The sequence below is a fragment of the Phaenicophaeus curvirostris genome, chromosome Z, assembly GCF_032191515.1.
Source record: "Phaenicophaeus curvirostris isolate KB17595 chromosome Z, BPBGC_Pcur_1.0, whole genome shotgun sequence".
Taxonomy (NCBI): domain Eukaryota; kingdom Metazoa; phylum Chordata; class Aves; order Cuculiformes; family Cuculidae; genus Phaenicophaeus; species Phaenicophaeus curvirostris.
In genome coordinates, this window is record NC_091431.1 from 12304298 (window position 1) to 12325958 (window position 21661).

General features: G+C 38.2%; 1 protein-coding gene across 3 annotated transcripts in view; it reads right to left on the reverse strand.

Annotated features, from left to right (window-relative positions):
* SSBP2 (single stranded DNA binding protein 2) overlaps window positions 1-21661 on the reverse strand; it is a 192292-nt gene that overhangs the window by 130334 nt on the left and 40297 nt on the right. For all 3 annotated transcript variants that reach the window (XM_069880340.1, XM_069880341.1, XM_069880339.1), the window contains exons 2-4: window positions 18816-18888; window positions 13648-13709; window positions 11126-11210 (exon numbers count right to left, since the gene is read on the reverse strand). In XM_069880340.1, the coding sequence (XP_069736441.1) occupies window positions 11126-11210; window positions 13648-13709; window positions 18816-18888 (220 nt within the window). The remainder of the gene's footprint in view (window positions 1-11125; window positions 11211-13647; window positions 13710-18815; window positions 18889-21661) is intronic.

A 21661-nucleotide genomic window follows, 5' to 3' on the forward strand; every position in this document is an offset into this window, starting at 1 on the left:
CATATTGTGCAGAAATAAGACTCTCACTTTCACTTTTATTTTTTATGCGGCTAAAGAAGAATGTGTTTAGGCAAAATGCCTCAAATCTAGCCAAATACTGGTATCAGAAAAACAAAAATGCCTCAGATCAATGTAGTAATGGCTTGAAGTGTATTATTCTGGTGGAGATGAACGTGTTGCTACACACAGACAAGCACACAGAGGCACACACCTTTGCAGAGTCAAAATATCTGCTCATAATTAGCTCAGAAAGAAATCTCACTAGCTAAATTGGAATTGCTAAATGCAAACGTTTAAGAGGCGGCTACCTAAATCACTCAGCATTATAAACACTAGATTAAATCTTGATACGGAAAATAAAGCACCAGAAGAAAGAATACCGAGGGGGGAAAGGATGCAGAGGAAGTGGGTTGTTGCAAGCCTTTAATCCAACATTTGCTTTCTATTGATCAAATGTTAGTTCAGTATTTTATTGATGTAAAGCATTATGCACAATCAGTGTTAAATATTAATGTCAGAAGATCTTTAACTCTAAATTCAGAGCATTTGTTAGTCAATTCAATATTCCCAATGTTACTAAGCCACAACTTAACCTCCTTTCGTAACTTTCTGGAGCACTGAACAAAACAGACTGTGTACACTATGCAATGAATAAGGATGATCAGTATATTAACAGTGGTAAATATAATCTATTTACATACAACTCCTAAAAGAAAAGTTTAGAAATGGGACATTTCTCAATGCATGCTACTTAAACGCACAGTAGGATGTATCTTCTCATTCTTAAAAGAAAAAAAAATTCAAAAGAAGCAAAGTTTGTACAACTTTTCAAGGACTATCTAAAATCCACAAGCTTTACACTTTAAAATATTAAATTATTGAAATACATGTAATGAAATATGTATATGAATAAGAAGTGCTTCCATTTGTAAAAGCAAGAATATCTTCCCTCCATTGAAACCCTGACTTTGAGTTCACTCCAAACAATATAGTTTAAAACTGTAACTGTAATACAACTTTTGCAGTGGTAGCATAAATAATCCATTATAGTGAATGAAAAAAAAAAAAGAAAAAAATTGAATCAGCAAAGCTCTATTCCAAATACATCAGGAATATTGCATGAAACTTTACACTAAGAAATATCTAATATCACTCTGAGAAACAGTTGATGTTAATAATTGCTCATCAGAACAACCAAGCAGGGAGGAAAAAAAAAAAGCAGTATCCTGGGATTTCCATCAAACTGGTCGAAACTTGCCAGTGGGCCTTCTTTCCACAATAATATATGTCATGACTTTAGAGCATAAGTACCTTATTTTAATTACAAAGAAAGCCCTAGACTTTAGATCACAGAGAAGTGAATGCACGGAGACATCTGTTATGGACTAAAGCATCTACTGAATTAACAATGGTCAATCATCATTAAAAGAAAAAAAAAATCTCCTACAACCTGTTACCTGCTTATTGTAAAAACTAAACTACTCTGGAAGGCTGCAAAGCAGCATTCCAGCCACTTCCTTTAGTCTTTTGACCTCTACCTAATCCTCATACTATCTCCTAAACCACTGACTTCTCACTCAACTTCTTAAATCCCCACATAATCTCCCTCTCCTCCAAGAAAAAGAAAACAAAGTTTTGTCTCATTTAATAAATTTGGCATAGTCTTACATATAGTGCATACAAATCTTTTTAGTGCTCTGTTTTGAATTAATACTGTTATTTGCACAGAACTTTGCCGGAAAGCCTCCCCTCATTAGAAAGGCTTTTATCTCCTATTGTTTTCAGTGAAAATGAAGCGTAAAACGGTTCTTAGAAAAGAGGCACTCTTTCAACACGTCCACCGCCTCCCTCTGGGAACCATGAAAGAGGAGCTAAACTGCCTTCAGGAGAGATGGTAGTTCCTTATACAGTCAGAGGCTTCCACTTAACTCAAACTAATTAACCATTTTACTTCTAAATTCTGAGAAAATTAAATCTCCACTCAAAGGAGAAGAATTGAAATTTTGGGGAGGAAATGCTGCTTTTGCCTCTGAAATAAGTTACTTATACCTTATATTAAAAGAGAAGCAAAGCACAGATTTACCTGTGAAATTACTTCTATAAAGAGAAAAAAAAAATGTGGACTGTGAGAAACAACACACTTCTGTACCAGGGTTTACAATTAGCACTTGTGCCACAGAGAATTTCAAATCTAAGCATTACATTACTCAATCATTTATGGGAAGGAATGATGAAGGAGGATGGTAGGAGCAGTATGAGCACATCTCTATTCATGGAATATGAGAATGAGAATTATTTTGGGGTGTTTCTTAACAGGAAACAAAAAGAAAAGAAATCCATATTTTCCTGAGAAAAAGGATCTCTACAAAGGAAAGTACCAATTTCTAAACTTTGAAATAACAAACAAACAAAAAAAATCAAAAAAACCCAAAATGCTTCATAGTCTTGAAGACAATAGTGCAACATTTTGAGATATATCTATAAATAAGTGGACCTAATCCTGACACAAGTCAATGTGGTTTTGCAGAAGGAGAAGCCTACTTTGACTGGAGGATACAGCATGCTTTTAATTAATCCCTTCCACACAACCACATTAAAGAACATCTATTAAGCAATAAAATTAAGCAGCTGAAGAGACTAAAAAAACTAAGCTTGCCTGTGTACAGTTTTGCCAATGCCATTGAAGGCTCTTGGATTGTCAACCACACTGGCTTCTCCAGACCATCCAGTAAGTACTGTTTGCCCATGAAGATATTCACCTTATTTGATACTAGTGTTCCTCCCCAAGTGGCAACTGCATGAAGACAAAAATCTTAAACACTTACCACATTTTTCAGATTTAGAACTTTTTGGTTGCACATATGAGAAAGCCAAAGACTTACCACACCGAGAGACATATTAACACAGTATTCTGCACAAAATATCATTTAGTAATTGTTCATTTTATTTTTCTAATAGACCAGATTGATCTTTAACTGTAGGGATTTACATAATTCTGTAATAACATTTCAAAGCAAATGCCAGAATTCCTTAATCTCCTTCTAGCTTTCGTATCTAAGAATACATTTTACTATGCATAGACCTGAACACCGGGAAGGGAGACATGATCTGTGTGGAATGCATAGAGCAGTAAAGAAAGGCATTTAATTCATACTTAAAAATGAACACTCCTTGCACAAAAAGCAAAGGAAATTTTTTTAACAATGACTGTATGGAAGGAGATGCTGTTCATTTCTGTATTAATTATGAAAAGAATGCTATGGCCACTTAAAATCCTTTTTTCTACTTTTAAGAAAAAAGTACCACTTCTCCAGGTGGATACAGGTATTATCTACACAGCAGGAAGAATGACATGTCTGAAGAACATATACTGAAGGTGAAAATGCAGATACAGCAATGACCAGTAAACACTTAAAGGGCCTTCTGCAAGCCTGCTGTTCTCATGTAAGCCATTAACACATAACTCAGATCAGATGCATTACTTCTGGTACAACAGCCCTGATCATCACTGAGCAAAGCAAGCCAAGCACAAACTACACAGAGTACCACACATACTGCTCGGTGAGAGGAAAGCACTCCTACCCACAGAACTGTACCTGGGAATCTCTGCTTTTGTCAGTAGTCCATGGGACCATGGAGAACCTCAAAAACGGAGTAGGAAGCAATGGAGAGAGGTTCTCCCAAGTTTGCAGGAAGGCTACCAACTGCCCAGATATCTGAAATGTGTAGATCTCACTCATGGACTCCTGCATTCATTTCATGATCCATGACAATACAACTTTGCATTCATCCCAAGAGTGACAATGAATTCAGCATTTTGTAGATTATCTCTGACACCCCTCTCCCCTGGTACTTGTCATCCCTTTCTTTTCCACGCTTAAGTGGACAGCAATGAGGAGCTTTTGTTTTGATATTTTCTTTACGCAGAAGCAGTTAACGTGCCTTATCCACAGAAGCAGACAGCTGAAAACCAGATCTAGAATTCAATTTTCATCAAGAAACCTGAGAGGACCTAGAAGCACAAGCTGCCCTAGCTATGCTACCTGCATAAATACAGGGAACTCCAGGCCTGTCAGTCTGACCTCAGTGCCAGGGAAAGTCATGGAGCAGGTGATCTTGAGTGCTATCATGAAGCACATGCAAGAGAACCAGGTGATCAGGCCCAGTCAACACGGGTTCATGAAAGGCAGGTCTTGCCAAACTAACCTGATCGCCTTCTATGACAAAGTGACTCGGCTGCTGGATGAGGGAAAGGCTGTGGATGTGGTCTTCCTGGACTTCAGCAAAGCCTTTGACACAGTTTCTCACAGCATTCTGCTTGAGAAACTGTCAGCCTCTGGCCTGGACAGGCGCACACTCTCCTGGGTGGAAAACTGGTTGGATGGCCGGGCCCAGAGAGTGGTGGGAAATGGTGTGAAATCCAGCTGGAGGCCAGTGACAAGTGGGGTTCCCCAGGGCTCAGTGCTGGGTCCAGCCCTGTTCAATGTCTTCATCAATGATCTGGATGAAGGCATTGAGTGCACCCTTAGCAAGTTTGCAGATGACACTAAGCTGGGTGGAAGTGTTGATCTGCTGGAGGGTAGAGAAGCTCCAAAGGGATCTGAACAGGATAGACCGCTGGGCTGAGACCAATGGGATGAGGTTTAACAAGGCCAAATGCCGGGTCCCGCACTTGGGGCACAACAACCCTGTGCAGCTACAGACTAGGAGCAGTCTAGCTTGAGAGCTGCCCGGAGGAGAATGACCTGGGGGTGTTGGTTGACAGCGACTAAACATGAGCCAGCAGTGGCCCAGGTGGCCAAGAAGGCCAATGGCATCTTGGCTTGTACCAGAAACGGTGTGACCAGCATGTCCAGGGAGGTTATTCTCCCTCTGTACTCGGCACTGGTGAGACTGCTCCTCGAATCCTGTGTTCAGTTCTGGGCCCCTCACCACAAGAAGGATGTTGAGGCTCTGGAGCGAGACCAGAGAAGAGCAACAAAGCTGGTGAAGGGGCTGGAGAACAGGCCTTATGAGGAGCGGCTGAGAGAGCTGGGGTTGTGTAGCCTGGAGAAGAGGACGCTGAGGGGAGACCTCATTGCTCTCTACAACTACCTGAAAGGAGGTTGTGGAGAGGAGGGAGCTGGCCTCTTCTCCCAAGTGACAGGGGACAGGACAAGAGGGAATGGCCTCAAGCTCCACCAGGGGAGGTTTAGGCTGGACATTAGGAAAAATATTCTTCACAGAAAGGGTCACTGGGCACTGGCAGAGGCTGCCCAGGGAGGTGGTTGAGTCACCTTCCCTGGAGATGTTTAAGGCACGGGTGGATGAGGTGCTAAGGGGCATGGTTTAGGGACTGATAGGAATGGTTGGACTTGATGATCCGGTGGGTCTCTTCCAACCTGGTTATTCTATGATTCTATAAATTTACAGTAGCAAGACCAAGAAAAGGCAAGAAAATCCACAGCTAAAACAAGTTCTTCCATCCCTGACAGATAAAAGGCAGAGAAGGAGGTCCTATGATGGACTGCCTGGGAAAGGTTGTGACTGCCGTTAAGCATGGACTCAGACCACCTAGGGAGCACAAGAAAATACACTTTCAAAAATTATCCTGAAATAGAATGAGATTACATGTCTTTAGATCAACAAAAACCTGCACCTAGAAGACAGTTCTATTTGTGTTTTAGAAGTAAAAAAAAAAAAAAGTAGTTTAATGAAACTAGAATAAAGCTGTCCTCATTGCAGCAAACAGTTTCACTGTGCCATGGGAACATAAAGCTTGAGATTTATAGTCACTTCCAACAACCATTTGACTATGCTTTCAGAGAACATCTTCTCACAGGCCTTTCATGGTGCTACACTTCAAAAAAATGTGAAAATATTCATGACCCCTTGAATTCTGAGTACAGCTGAGGATAAACTAGGAGCTTTGGGGCATTTAGGGAAGGCAAATGCCTCTTAGTTCTGCTGAAGGAAAACAGGTCCAGAAAATATAGCAATTTTCCCCATAAAATATAGCAATGAATGCAGAGACCCAACCTGTTCTCATGAAAGACTCACAAAGAGATTATTAACCATCTCAAATGTCCAAACATTATGCCAAATAACTTCTAGAAAAAATTGATTCATATCACTATGACCTTTAAAAAGAATAATATGGACAGAACTGATTATAGCAGTTTTTAATATACCCTATTACCTTCATGTAAAGCTAATCTCCCCATTATACAGCTCACTATTAAAATGTGCTAACAAGTCAGGTGGAAATACGATACCAGCTTATGAGACTGTACAGTATCTGGGGCAATGAATGTGGGTTTTTTCTTATCCTGTAAATTACCTGGCATTCTTATGGGACTCTCACTCACACCAAAAGTTATCTTTCTAAGAGCTGTGGAGTAGATACTAGTAAAACCATACCTGAAAAATAATCAAGATCTTACTATAGCTACTTCTGGGAATTAATAGATCCCTCTTTGCACCAACTCTACTGTAAAAAGATCTTAAGTCTTTTGTACAGAAACCATCTGTAAGAAAGGATTTATCAGGTACCACCCCTCGAAAGCCAGGGTTGAAGATATGAATGACTGGCAAGGCCCGGGGAAGAGTAGAATAGTCACTTATGACAGTCAGAAGTTCATTGGTAGGGGCCCTGCTAAAACTCTGTTCTTTGAGCAATCGCAAGATTTATGTTTTATTTCCCCTTCTGACACAATGTGTTTTCAGCTTAGAATGAAGTGGAAAGAAGGCAGGAACACAATGAGCATTGGAACCTGCTTCTCACAACAGATGATCTCAGTTCAAAACCCAGAGAAATGAGACCTTAACTAGAGAGATGAAGAAATTTCTGTAGGACACACTGAAGAAAGAAAAAAACACTCTACAATGGTGAAGACTAAATTTTGACTTGGAGAATCCATGTAAATGATTTTTCACAAGACTTCAAAGCACAAAGAAGATTTCTTCCAAGAAAAAGAAGAGAATAGGTACCTAGAAAAGCAACATGGTAGCTTTTCTTTTTCTTTTCTGCTTCAAATAGGCTTCTCCAACCGAAATGCCTACTATAGTAATAGGCTAAGTGAACAAGCACCATTTTTCTTCCCCGAGTTACCTGACATATTAACAATTTCTATTCTAAATCATTTACACTAAAGCTTCAATGCCAGAACCTGATCTCCCTGATACAGCACATGCACTTTCATGACATCTGACTTTCCAAGCCTAAAACATATTGTATAAATAAACCTAATGAGTTCAGAATCTTGTTCACTCAGAATTCCAATTACAAATCTCAATAGAAAACAGAAATAGAATCCCTTTTAGATAATATGGAGAAGCTGCAAATGCTTAGTCTCAGGATAAGCAGAGAAATATCTTTTAAAAGCCAGAACAGGCCTTTGCTATTGTATTTACTGGATTTTTAGTAAGATGAGCACTGTTAGTACTGCAAGCAGTTGCAGCCTCCATCTTGAGAGTCACTTCACATTCCTGCTGTCAGATATGAAAGATTCTTCTCCTCTCACTAGCTCAATAAAAATTAGAAGCTGTATTAGTACAATCCAAACACAATGAAACAGTACTTCCAAATCTCTTCTGTGCAGAATAGGAATGCTACTACATAAAGAAACCTGTACACAGGTGTATCAGAAAATTCATATAATAGTTACCTGAAAAGAATTGTGGTTTACTGCCGTTCTACACAAATAGCCAAGAACAGATTCAGGGGCACAGACTGATAGGCACACACAGGTTAAGACTCAGTTTGCTTGAATAAGCAGAGTTGATATTAGAGAAGGCTCCGTATGCACTCTTTTTCAGGCCAAGTTGAAAAAAGGATACTGCTAGTATACTGGAGTATATTGCAGGTGTACAAAATCTAGTTTCAGATACTTAATTGTATCCAACAACAAGCAAAGCACATGCTGAAATTTTATGGCGAAATCAAAAATGAAATAAACATCTCTCAAAAAAGCACTGTGCAAGGAGGGGGAAACTGATGGCATTATTTTTGCAACTGCAGTTCAGATACTGTAAAATTTCTAAGTAAACTTAAAAAACCTAAATCTTTCTGTATTAATTCATTTTTTGAGTCAACCTGTGTGTGTTCCAGACTAACTCACAACAATGTTGACTGAAGCAACAGTATTTCACAAATCATTAAATCATCTGCAAGTGCTTTCCTCCTCCATCAAATAATCTTAAACCCTTCTCTCTTCACAAAAGTAAGGACAGACAAAACATTGTTTCAGCTAGTTCAGCCCACTTAGTGTGGAACATGACGTGTATGGTAACCAGATCACACTCACCTTCAGCAAAAATTACTTTTCTTAGGTCAAGTAGAACACATACCTAATAACAAACTCTGAATTGCTAGTATGAACTAATAAACAAGGCTTCTGTGCTTTTTGTACTTCACCATTATCGTTTTCAGGTATGACAGTACAGCTACAAATGCTCTATTCCTTGACCTGCAGTTTAACAGCAGGGATTTGATCTGCCAGACCTATCAGTCCAACAGAGAAGCCAGAATCCAGTGACTGACTCTCCAACAGTCTTCACTAATGATGCAATTTTGACTTCTCTGGAGTCAATGGCAAAACACTACATGGGTCAGAAATTCACTTAGTAAATGTTTATCTTCCTCTGCTGTGAAATATGCTTGGCTGATTTTTATAATGATTTGTCATGTTCTTTAATTTGAGTGCAATACACCCTCATTAAATATTAAATACATGTAGGATTTCAAAAGTATGCACTTATCATGATTCAGACTGCCTTACTTGGTAAAAAACACATGATGTTAAGGCACACCATGAGTCTTGCTAGATATTAGACAAGTTTTTCTGAACTCTGAGAAAAATACTGCAAAAGCTAGTGTTTCCTGACACCTTAAAAGATTAAGAGAGAATAAGTTTTAGAAATACCTGATGAATTAATTTCTAAAATAAACCAATTAATTTCTAAAATAAACATTCATCCTCTCTTTAAAGAGACCGGCGTGCATATGCTGTGATTTTATTTTTCCTTCAGACGTGACTGGATACACTAACTTAAACATTGATTCACAAAATTGTATGACACAGACATCGCTTGACTATTTTCTCATCTTTTTTGAATTATGACAATATACATCATAATGCAGACAGAACTGATCAATAAGGCCATGTAATATTCCAGGACCCACAGAAGTCAGAAATGCTAGAAAGGTGATGCTACGACAGTATTTTTTTATTTGACATCATTTTATTTGCCTACTCAAATTCGTAGCATTCCTCCGAATTTAGATTAAATAGTGAACTTATCAGTGAAACTGTCATGAGTTTAAAGAATTGTGGACTCCACTTACTTTTACATTTCCGAGTACTTTTTCACTGAAAATCTCCTTTCATTGATCATTTTGCTTCAAAATTTTTCCGTAACATTTATAAGCTTCCGATTTTTGGCTTACACATATAACATTTTAAAAGCACTGTGTCACCCACTGAAGTGGTATGAACCGTCATACTCTGGATTCTGATCTCCACAAATTTAATTCTCCAGTGCCATTCCCTGCAGTCATAAACTATTCCTGTAAAATTATTGCTCCTTCAGGGGGAACTGTATGTTCCTCTCATAACAAGGGCTCTAAACAACAGCAAACTATTGCATTTTTCCAACAATTGTACACTTTAAAAAGAACAGTTAAAAAAAAGATTGCAGCAATTGTACCTGCAAGAGTTACCTCACTTTTAATTTGAGGGATATACTTTAAAGTTGCTTGACCTTAACATACCTGTGGGTGGAAAAGTTCTGTACAGCTTTGTTCCTCTCTCTGACACTCTATTTTTCATTAATTACGACTAGTGGTCAATGCAGCTCAGACATGACTGTGCAAAATTGTCCAAACTCTGTTACCAGTTAAGCTCATAAACCAACCACAGGGCATTAAAGTACCATCGGTCTGCAAGTAAAACGTACTAAACAGTTCTAACTGTGCTGATGGTCCATTCACAATGTTGTTAACTACAAATAAGGCAAGATCACCACTAGCTCACATACCGTAGGATCCTAAGCTATTATCAGATTGTGACAACAGAAAACGGAAAATTGTCATTTAGTTAATTCATTCTAGTTCTTCCAAATTGTGTTTGTAAGACATGGGGCTACAGAAGTCTAATTTTAATTTTATCTGTAGAAATATTTTTCTGCAGTAACTAGACAGTATTTCTAGGACAGACCTGGAAAACACTCAAGGAAAGAGGGCTCCGAGTTGCATCATGGGAGGGTTATACTCCCTCTTTAGATTACATCAATGGCTCAAAAAAACAATAAACTCAAGAGGGGTCAGCATTTTTTGTCACTAAAAATGAAAACATCAGATACAGAGGAGCTGACATAGCAGAAAGAACTCACAATTCCATCCTAACTCCAGAATGTAGTTTCTCATTTCTGGAGAGTTCCATTTATATTATGAGAAGGAACAAAACAGAAATAAACTGTTGCAATGTTTTGAATCCTAGTATTATTACTACTACTGCTACTACTACTATTATTATTATTCCTTGCAAGCAAAACACGACCAAACTCGCTGATGTGTTTTGAACTAAGTCTCAAAGACATCAAAACTGCCAGAATATTTCCGCCTTTTACTCCACCAGTTCTCTTAGACCATTTGATTTTGCATTGAACTTATTCTACGATGATTTACTGTTCATTATGCTGATTAAAAATAGCTATTTCAGGATACTGAAGTATCTGAAGAACTTTTACACTTTAAGTCAGTATGGTCCTCACAGATGCCAAAGGACCCATTCCATCTACTGAACATCCTTTTCTTTAGCACCAAGAAAGTACAGGTATTTGACAGAACATGTCTGTGCTTCCACTTGCCCTGCACATTTATGACCAGCCTAATGTGTCCACAGCAAGGGGGCACAGAAGGACATTCTTCATTCTCCTGTGATCTCTGAGATGGCTTCCAGGAGTTATCCATATGGTTCTAGTTAATCACAGAATTATGAAGTCCTAATTCTAAGGCATCCTCAGAAAACTGAGCTACTGATATGATTGACATTTGCATTTTTGAGCCACTGTAGTGCAGAAATACTTCCCTATCACATTTATAAATACAATTAATGAAAGTGTGGTAAAAACACACAAAACTTACATAGTCATGAAAGGCTTTTGCTTCACTTGAATGTTCACATGTTTCTCGTCTTTCTGGAGCTGCACAGTAGAGATCCCAAAATACACTGCAAGTTAAGAAGTTACAAAGACAGTAAGAGAAACAATGTAATACTCACGTAGATACACACCACACATGAATGTTCATATAAAGAAACACGCAAATCACTTCCTTGCCAAAGGATGAAACATTTACCTCTACAAATGAATTTAGCTTTGCAAAGCATCTAGGATGAATCAAGTCTGGCATTCCTGGTTAAATTTCCAAATATATTTAGTTTTTGATTGGAGAAAAAAATTGTATCCTTCAAACCTGGTATTATAGTAATGGTTAGACTCGATAATCCGGTGGGTCTTTTCCAACCTGGTGATCCTATGATTAAGTCCTACCATCTGATTATCTGAGGCAAACAGTGCCGTATTCCTCTAATAACACTGTAGTACGGACCAAGAAGCTAGTCTCATGTACAAGGTCTAAGAGTACAGGGCATACTACTGAAGCTCTGCATTTATCCTTGTACCTCTGGCAACTGCTGCAATTAACTTCCATGAAACACAGGAAGGGACAGATTTGTAATAACATGAAAAGGCAAGAAACTGGAGAGAAAACTGGGAGTTCTGCCAAGGTCCAATACTGTGCTCTAAACAAAGGTTCCCAGAGAAACAGGTGTATGCACATGAGTAGGAAATAGGTGGGAATGTTCTTGATTTACAGAGATGAGCACGTATTTCCATCAGTCTTCCACCCAAACCCCTTTAAATAGAGTTATACACAAAGTAGTTTTAATACAAAGTTTCTGGAATGAAATCATGTGTAGCCTAGAGCAACTAAAATAATAAAATTTGTTAAGAGTTTCATAGTGTTTGTTTATTGCTTTAGACTTAATCCTCTGTAACACAGTACGGTACCCAGAGCCACAGTAAGGTATTATGGAAAACTTGAGTACACTGTTGCAGATGATCAAAATTCAGAACAACGCAGACAACAGAGAAAGAAGGGACATGTTCTTCTAGCCATGCTTCCATTACATACCTAAAAAGCTATGAAAGAAAGGTCAATGCAGAATAAGCCACCTTCAGTATAGCCCTACAGACCACTTTAAAACTTATAAATTGTTCTACTTGTGGCAGTTGGACAGTATTTTGTATTCTTTGAAACACAGGCATATTGGATATATCCAAATCATGTGATGACCAATAAATACCATGTCTAAATAGCAATGACAATGAGCACTCTTTTCTCCTTGGGAATTCTACACACACAAATATGTCTCTGCACACCAATATATATAAGTAAATAGTATCATGCATAAAAAATCACAAGTGAACCCCATGTCTACCTGTCTTTTGGGCTGAGAGAAACTGTGCAACTGCAAACACTGCAGCACCAGGGCTCATGCTAACGTATATTGCCTCTCAAGAAGGCTAGTAGCCTGGGTTCAGCTAACATGAGCCAGCAGTGTGCCCAGGTGGCCTAGAAAGCCAATGGCATTTTGGCTTGGATCAGAAACGGCGTGACCAGCAGGTCCAGGGAGGTTATTCTGCCTCCTTACTTGGCACTGGTGAGACCGCTCCTCGAATCCTGTGTTCAGTTCTGGTCCCCTCACCACAAGAAGGATGTTGAGGCTCTGGAGTGAGTCCAGAGAAGAGCAACGAAGCTGGTGAAAGGGCTGGAGAGCAAGTCTTACGAGGAGCAGCTGAAAGAGCTGGGGTTGTTTAGCCTGGAGAAGAGGAGGCTGAGGGGAGACCTCATTGATGTCTATAACTACCTGAAAGGAGGTTGTGGAGAGGAGGGTGCTGGCCTCTTCTCCCAAGTGACAGGGGACAGGGCGAGAGAGAATGGCTTCAGGCTGCACCAGGGGAGGTTCAGACGGGATATCAGAAAAAAAAAATTTTCATGGAAAGGGTCATTGGACACTGTCAGAGGCTGCCTAAGGAGGTGGTTGAGTCACCATCTCTGGAGGGGATTAAAAGACGGACAGACAAGGTGCTCAGGGACACAGTTTAGTGTTTAATAGGAATGGTTGGACTCGATGATCCAAGAGGTCCTTTCCAACCTGGTCATTCTTTGATTCTATGATTCTAATTACCTCCATATGCTATTCTCATGACTAGAATGTGGACTGTAGACTGAGGAAGCTCAGATGTATATCCTGAGTCCCCATATATATATCTTTTTATTTTCAAATGTAAACTATTAAAGACATGTAGAACCATCTCTTTAATGCACAACTCAATGGAAGGTGGTGAAGAAAGAAATTCAGGCCACCTCTTTCAAAGATGCTTTCCTATAAACACACTATGCAATATTCATTTTTCTGTATCTAATATCTGTATCTTATTCTATACATCATTTCTCTTCTTTCATTCCCTAACAAGAAAATGGTTCTTGATCCTCATCTTCACATTCCTTTTCCAATGTTCTCCTGAATTTCTTGCCCCCAGCTGCTCAAAATAGCAATCAACATATTCTGAAAATTAGAGGACAAGAAAACTGATACTTACCACCACCAGGAATGCAAGAATCCAGGGGGTTCCCCCAGTGTGATGTTTTTTTCCCATCTTATCTGAAATAAAACAATGAAAACAGACATGTACATTTCTGTGATTTTTACTAAAAAGCATTATACAGTTCATGCAGATAACAGGCAGAGAAAGGAGTAAAGATTTTGTAGTTTTGAAAAGCTTTATAATCACCAAGCCGTGATACACTTAATTATATAGGTGATACTTAAAGAAAGATTTTCTTCTTCTAGGAAAGCCTATTTTGAAGTGCATTTTATTTTAGGTTCTGACTGCGATTTTATTCATGATCTATTTTGTATCGCTCCACCACTGAGGCATGCATTACACTAACTTCAAAAACGCATGACTGAAAAAAAGAGTGCTAAAACATACCCTTAAAAGGATCTAATTCCAATTCACACTAGGGAAAACAGAAGTCACAAAACTAATGTTACTGATTCAGCAGGTGGCAGTCTTCCCTCCGCATCCAAAGCAAGCCAGAGTTTCAAAATCCTGAGAGTGCTTTACTGTTAGAAGTAATGTGGTAAATACAAGCAACATCAGAGTTACAACCCAGTTTCTCACCATTCATTGAAAATATAAAGCTAGTTTGGCTTGGTTGTTCTGTGCTGGCAGCCTCTCCTGAACAGCTATACTGGCTGTGACTTCTATCCCACCTAGGAAGCCAGGTTTCTTAACACTCTTTTCAAAGGAAATGCAGTGTAAGAACTCTTACCCTCGACCTCTCACATTTCTTGTTGATCAGTGAACCCACTAGACAACATAATGCATGGTGACACGGTATTTTCTGTCTGCAAGATTCATCAAATACTGTATCTTGAATATAATCAAACAACCAGTTTATTAATGCTGTAGGTATTAGTTAGTCCTCAACTACAAAATTGAGTAGTTTGGACTGTAATAAAGTCCACACAACTGATTAAGGAGCTCTGTTGCAAATAACTGGAGGTCCTGCAGAAATTCACGTAACACTTTACAGAAGAATGTCTCGTGCTAAAACTGGGTGGAAACTAGGGTGTTGCATGCACTCCAAATTCCTCCCATTAGAACTACACACAGCATTATTTCCTGTCCAATTCTGTTAAAAAATTTATTTAAACAGAAACCATATTCTGCTCTAGAGACAGCCAAACAAAAAGAGGATTATTTTAATGAAATGCTTACACAGTCCTCAATATGAAAGGTATTGAAAGATTTATGTATATAAAAGTATATAAAAGCTTACTAGGAAAAGGAGATACAGTATTTAGAATGCCAGAGGTACTGATAAAGCTGGCATTTTCCAAAAGCGACTAAAACTTTGATTCTTAACACCAACTTTATTTTCACACCCAGTTCTTGAGAAATTTAAACACATACAAATTCTGTCAGTAGCTTGCAGGAGAATATGTAGTTCATATACCTAAAAATATTCTAGTAATCCTGTGTAATTTTTATATAATATAGTAACACAACTTTTGAAAATAACTCTGCTATTTAAAAAAACTATTTTCAAAAGTCACCTTGAGGCACTACCACTACTTCTGTTGGTAAAGCTGGCAGAATTAACCAACTGCACAGTGCTTAACCCCACCACCATCACCTAACAAATTAATATATAAAAAGCATCTTTTAAAAAGCTCCTACTTAAGCACTGGTAGATAAAAATATTGATAAAAATGAAAGAATATAAATAAAGGCCAAAGCTACTGCAAAGGTGTTACACAAACTCTCAAATGCACTCCTCTGAGGCATGATTGCACATGACTATGCAGCAGGAATGGCTTGAAAGGACTTGTGTTAACCACCAGAAACACGCAGAACTTTGAGATGCGTCAAAAGCAACATAATGAAATGAGGCAGCATACAAACAAAAAAATGGTTACTGACATTGAAAAATCATTGTTAGGAGTGATAATTACATCTGTGTAGAAATTCCTCACTACTACTAAGCAGTGTTTGTGCTCCTTAAAGCAGGGCTGGATGAGTAAATCATCCAATTCACAGGTCTTACACTGGTCCTTTTTAACAAGACATATTTCATCTTGAGAAATTTATTCAGGCAATTTGGAAGTTTGGGACTTGTTTGAGGAAGCTTTGTTTTGTTTTTTCAAAAAATACATACTTCTATCTCACCTGGCCCAAGTCAGTCTGTCTGATCACAGACACCTAATACAATTTATGAAGAATTATTAATTACAGAAAAATGCCCTCATCATCAACTGTACTGATTAAACTCTCAGCCAGTGACTGACTAACTGGGAAATGCCCATCTTCTTGGTCCAACAAACCTAATGGAATTATGCCTCCAAGGCTGGAACCTAACTTCTAGAGGAAGGATAGGGATGGTTTATAAGGATCAACTCTTCAAGGAAAATGTAGCAGCTGGGACACCAAAGACTCTGGGGCAGAAGAGCTTCTTTTATTTCAAAAATGTGTGTACCCCATCTCAATAGCTCTGTTCAATACTCATAAGCAATGATACGGTCCATATGAAAGCTAGTTGTGCTAGCCCCTTGCCATTTTGCCAGCTGTATGATCACTTGGTATGAAATTGTGGTTGAGTCCTTTTGACGTGGTACTTCATGCCACGTCTCCTGAAAGTAAATTTGCAGATGAAGATACAAGATTTACTGCCAACAAACCAAGGAGGTCTCTGCTACCAAGGGATCCAGGAAAATGCTAGAGGAGCTTGAGTTCCTGTGTTTTAGAGAAGAATGCAACAGACACTCAACTCCTTCAGTCCTTCCTCCTAGGGCAGGTTCGCAATCCCTTTGACTTGCAGATTATTTCTATGAAATTCAAACTATAAATGAAGTAATACAAAAACATTGGAATACTTAGGACAACCATCACTAGGTTCTTCAGTAGCAGAGTGGATTCCATGATATCCAGCTTAAATTTTCATTTTCTTACGTTTGTTCCATTACTCTTAGCCATGTTCCCTAGCAGAAATTTAAGGAAGGACTCTTAATCTTTGTCATTTATATACAGATAGATACCTCTGACTGCTGTATAGCTCAGACAATCTGTGTATACTTAATCCTTTTATGCCCTTATGTTCAGTTTCAGAGCTACTCTTAACCTCTTTAACAAAATCCACCCAAATTCTTCTGTCAGGCACAGACGGCCAGAGCAGAAAGAGCATCGAGAGCAAAAAGCCATGTTTTTTAAGGGGGGACAAACCAATATAAATTTCCTCCGATGCCACCTTGGCGTTACCTATACCTCAAGTGCACTCAGAACAACCTCCCCACAGCAAGGCAACTCCTTCTTAACAACCATGAGCCAGACAAGGTTGAAAACACATGGAAAGCTAGATCATAAATTTGCGAGAAGAGTTTTTTTGCACCTCTCTCAATTGATGTTCTCTTGTTTTCATACCATATGCCAGTACTCCCTAACAAAAACAGCTGACTCGCGTAGGGTAGAGCCAGGGCAGAGCTATTTGCTGGAGTTTACAGCCCAGGACTGCATGGGCATTCCAAGGCTAAGACATGTCTCTTACACAATCAACTATCATGTTTTTTCTGCTGCTTTTATCACTTGCCATTTAACTTCTGAATTTTTGTCCAGTTCTCAAAGCCATATTAGTGATAGGGTTTTCTCAGTCTGAACCTGTCTCAAGTATTAGTTTTTCCATGTTTCTCTGTATCACTGACAACTGCCTCTGGCTCCAACATACCACCATTCACAAGTATTGTCAGAATAGTATTTACCCTTCTGCACTGCTTATGAACAATGTAAATAAATTTACAGCTTTGTGCAAAATCTAACAGATACCTCGTACCAACTATATATGCTATTACTGGTCCACGCCCCTTGCTTACCCTCCTTTGGCTAGTATTAGTCTTTATTTAAAAGATTTCATAAATTCTCATATTACATTCATACAGATCTGAGAGTTTCTCTATGACCCAAGACTGAATTAGCGAAGTTTCAAGACACTGTATTGAATGATTTCTAGAAATCCAAATATTATACCAGTTATACTTCTGCCAAATATATCATAAAAACAAAATAACAAAATTAGCAGAACGAAACTTGTGCAGTTTACTATTTACAAAGGACAGCTCTTTAGGAAAAGCCGAGATGATACTCTCCATTATTTTCTCTCTTATTTTTCCAGTGCTTTACTAAAGAGTAAGAAACAGTTGTCAAAACCACACTTTACTACACACTAAACTGATACTACCACAATCCTACCCCTTTTCCTTATCACTGTTATCTGAATTTTCTATAAACTCCACAAACAATGGTCTCATTCTCATCCTTTCCACTACCACCTCCAAAATGTTATAGCTAGCATAGTAATTTTATTAGCTTTTGGAGGAGTATTCACTGAAGCAGCAAATTTTCCTAGCACAACAACTTGCCTGTTTTTTCCTCACTTCTGCTTACTATTAAACTATTATTATCATCTTAAATATTCTCATCAAAGAAAGATTAAAAACAATAAAACATCCAGAAGACCTCAATATGTTTGGCATACAGGTATTTTTGTATTCCAGAGTGAATGTAAACTGCTAAGGGGAAATAATTTACTTCAACCTTCAAAAGATGTACACAAAGTCTTTGAAAGACTATGAAAAATAATAACTATCACGCAAAGGTAAAAATTCCATTAGCAGTTTTAAGTGTGTAAGTAACAGGACCTAAATGGCTGTAGCCATAATTGATTTGCCAGATGAAAAGAAGTGAAGTCATTAGAAGCATAGTAAGAAAGCACAAGCACAGTAAGAAAGAACACACAGAGTCAAGCACTGCTTAAGAGAATGCGAACTGCAAACGTATGACAGTAAGATGTGTATTTGGAAGGGTACATCATTCACGACTGGAGATATCAACAGTAAGTCAAAAGGTCATCAAAAAGGAGTATCGTTGATGCACTCCCTAACATGCACATTTATTACAGATAACAGATTAATCTTTCCCCAGTGTAACAGCAAATCACAGAACAGGAATAACAAGTCACGGCAGAAATAGTTATGCAAAGGCATGTTAAATGACATGACAAACTGGCTCTTGCAGAACTGGAAATCTATGCTGATCAGTGTAAACAGATAATCAAGGTTGTCACTACTGTTTACTCTAGATAAACTTATATTTATTTCACTTGCACCCACTACAAAGCTGTGTAAGGAAAAAAAAAGGATGGGGAAACATACCTCTGACAAAAATGTCTGGGCTGATTTCTGTGCTCCTACATGGAGCAGATATTCATATACGTACAGTGCTAATCTGAAAAATAAAAAAAAAAAGACAATATTTAGTACTGTGCATTTGCTTGTTCCTCTTCTTTAGAAACAAAGTATTATCAGAAGTTTCAAAAAACACTATATAGTGAACATGTCAAACCTATACCAGAACTTTTAAACTAGAAATGCAGGCCAGTCTGTGCTGAGGTGTTTAAATAGTAGTAAATTAAATACTATTAAACCCCCGATTTAACGTTAACATTTTTAATGATACTTGGACAAGTGCTGAATGGGCTAGCAACTGACATTGCTCCTGCTCTGTATTTACCCACTCTATACCACACTTACTGTAAATATTATATACATGTACAGCAACACTGAAACTTTCCACATCAAAATTATTTTACATGTGGAATGTGTCAGGCTGTAAGCACACTTTAACAATAGCCTTCGTTTATTCAAAGAACGTGTAAACTTTGAGCTGCATCACAAAAAGTAATCCCAGTATCCACCCACGGCATGCAGTACAACCACGTCCCTCAAGCAAAGTGCAGAGTTCTGTTCCTTCAGACTTGTGCATCTAGGAGCTCTAATGACAAAAGAGCTACAAACAACCATTACACCTTCCAAAGGAGCTTCCCTAGGTGACCTTCAGCACCCAGGCACACGTCCAAGTAAGTTCAAAAAGCTGGAATAAGAATCTCATGGCAGAAGGAGGGCTCATTCTCCAAATGACTACCAACTGCAACTTGGGCTGGGAAGCCCTATTGAGCAACCTAAGAAGAGGGGAGCTGTAAGAACAACCAATTTCTGATGACACAGGCTATGCAGGCTACATTTCAATGGCAAAACCAAATAAGTAACACTTGCTATTCCTCAGCTGACTGTCTAGAGAGGTTCCTGTCTGCATATTTCAAGCCCTTCAAAATTAAATCTCATTTAAAAGAATAATTTAATAATAATGCTTGGGAACTGTCTTTAAAACATTTCAGTCTGAGAAAGGAAAAGAAAGTCAGGCTGCATGTCTTTTAAATTTGCTAGCTGCACTGTTTTTAAGTAGTAAAAGGTATTTTCATGCATTTCATGACACATCACTATTTGTATTTGAAACATTTTACTGTTCATATTCATAAATACATAGTTTAACTAAACAAAGTAGAGAGGTAGAGAATATGTGTTTTCCTGTTCATGTTCAAAACGTTATGCTGTATTAGATAAAGCAACTGTCATCATAGCATTGACAAGAGTAGCAATTGTTATAGTAACCTATTAAGTGAGGAATTTTTAAATCTGGGAGAGAGATTCCATAAAACTGGTTTTCATTAGTTGTTTGTACTTAGTATATGCCATAGGAGCAGTGCTTTACTCTCCCACTTTTTGGGAAAATGTACTTTTTCCTGAAAGTAAACAAATCAATTAAATAAAACTATACTCAAACATGTGACGGGTTTTAGTTTGAACCTTGATAAAGATTGTATCCACTTTATAGGTCCAATATTTTATAAAACAGTTATTTACTGGCTCGTATTGTGCCATATCAACAAATGTAGAGCTCAGTGTGCTAAACAGAAAAGAGCTGGTTCTTTTAAAGGAACACAGTAGTACCCAGTGTTCAGCTATGAAGCAGCTCAGAAAGGACACAGTGATATGCCTCTGTAAGTAGTGTGAAGTGCTGAAAGGATCACATGCTCTCTAGCCTCTCATACCAAAAGCACAACTGCATCTGTCAAAATAAAAAGTTACATCTTGTTAACTTAAATTCTTTCCAGTTCTATCATTCAATTTTTATGCAATAAATGGTCAGACAAAATTTAAAATATAAGACAGACATAACAGGCAGAGAGGAAGCACCCTCTGCAACAGCTGAGATTACCTGAATACCCAGTAATGCTTTAAAGCATCTCATTTGTCTTCTGAGATTCCCCTTTTTGTTCTTATCAAAACATAAAGCCTGCAGTCCATATAAAAGGATTTGCATGATCATATCATTTCTGCTCCACAAAGGAAATCAAAACAGCACAAAATCCAGGAGTTTACTGCAGGCATGCCACCTTCCTAAGTCTGCCATCTGTTGAAAGCTTTAGCAAATACTGCACCATGATATGCAAACTGACAGTGCAACACTTTAATATCGAAAAAGATTTGAAAGTCTCATCTCAGGACTCCTAGAATCTACCAGCAAAATACAGCACACACAGCTGTGCTCCAGCACAAGTCAACACGGTGACCTGATGTGCATCTTTGCTGGTCCAAAAAATTCAAGATATTCGAACACAAAAAGAGGAAGATAACCCTAAAATTTAACTTAGGCACACAGAATATGCTAATTAAGCATGATTAAAACTATAACAACATCTTCAATCCTTTGACATGCATTATTACATCTCAGTCTAAATATACTAGCTGTGAATAGAAATGGTGCAACAACTGTGTTTATTAAGCGTGGAGGGTGAACACGGCAGATTTCAGGAAAAGAATAAATGTTCCAGATTTTAGGATTACAAGTTGATCCACTTGTGATAAATCAAAAGCGGGACCATGCTGCCAAGGGTGGCACGGGGACTGCCTGGATACTGTGACAGAAAAGCTGAGACCACCTTCCATGAACAGATGTGAGACAGAAGGCACATCACAAAATAACGTGATCGGGTCTTATTAGATCTAAATCGCTGTTCTATCCCTAGTTATTATGCTGTCAGGATGCCTCTACAGAAGTTAACAATGTTACAGCTTCATTTAGAAATAAATGCATTTACTACCGAGATCAAAAGAAAGATACTGATGTCTTCCTGCTTTAGTCGCAGCAAAAGGATCAA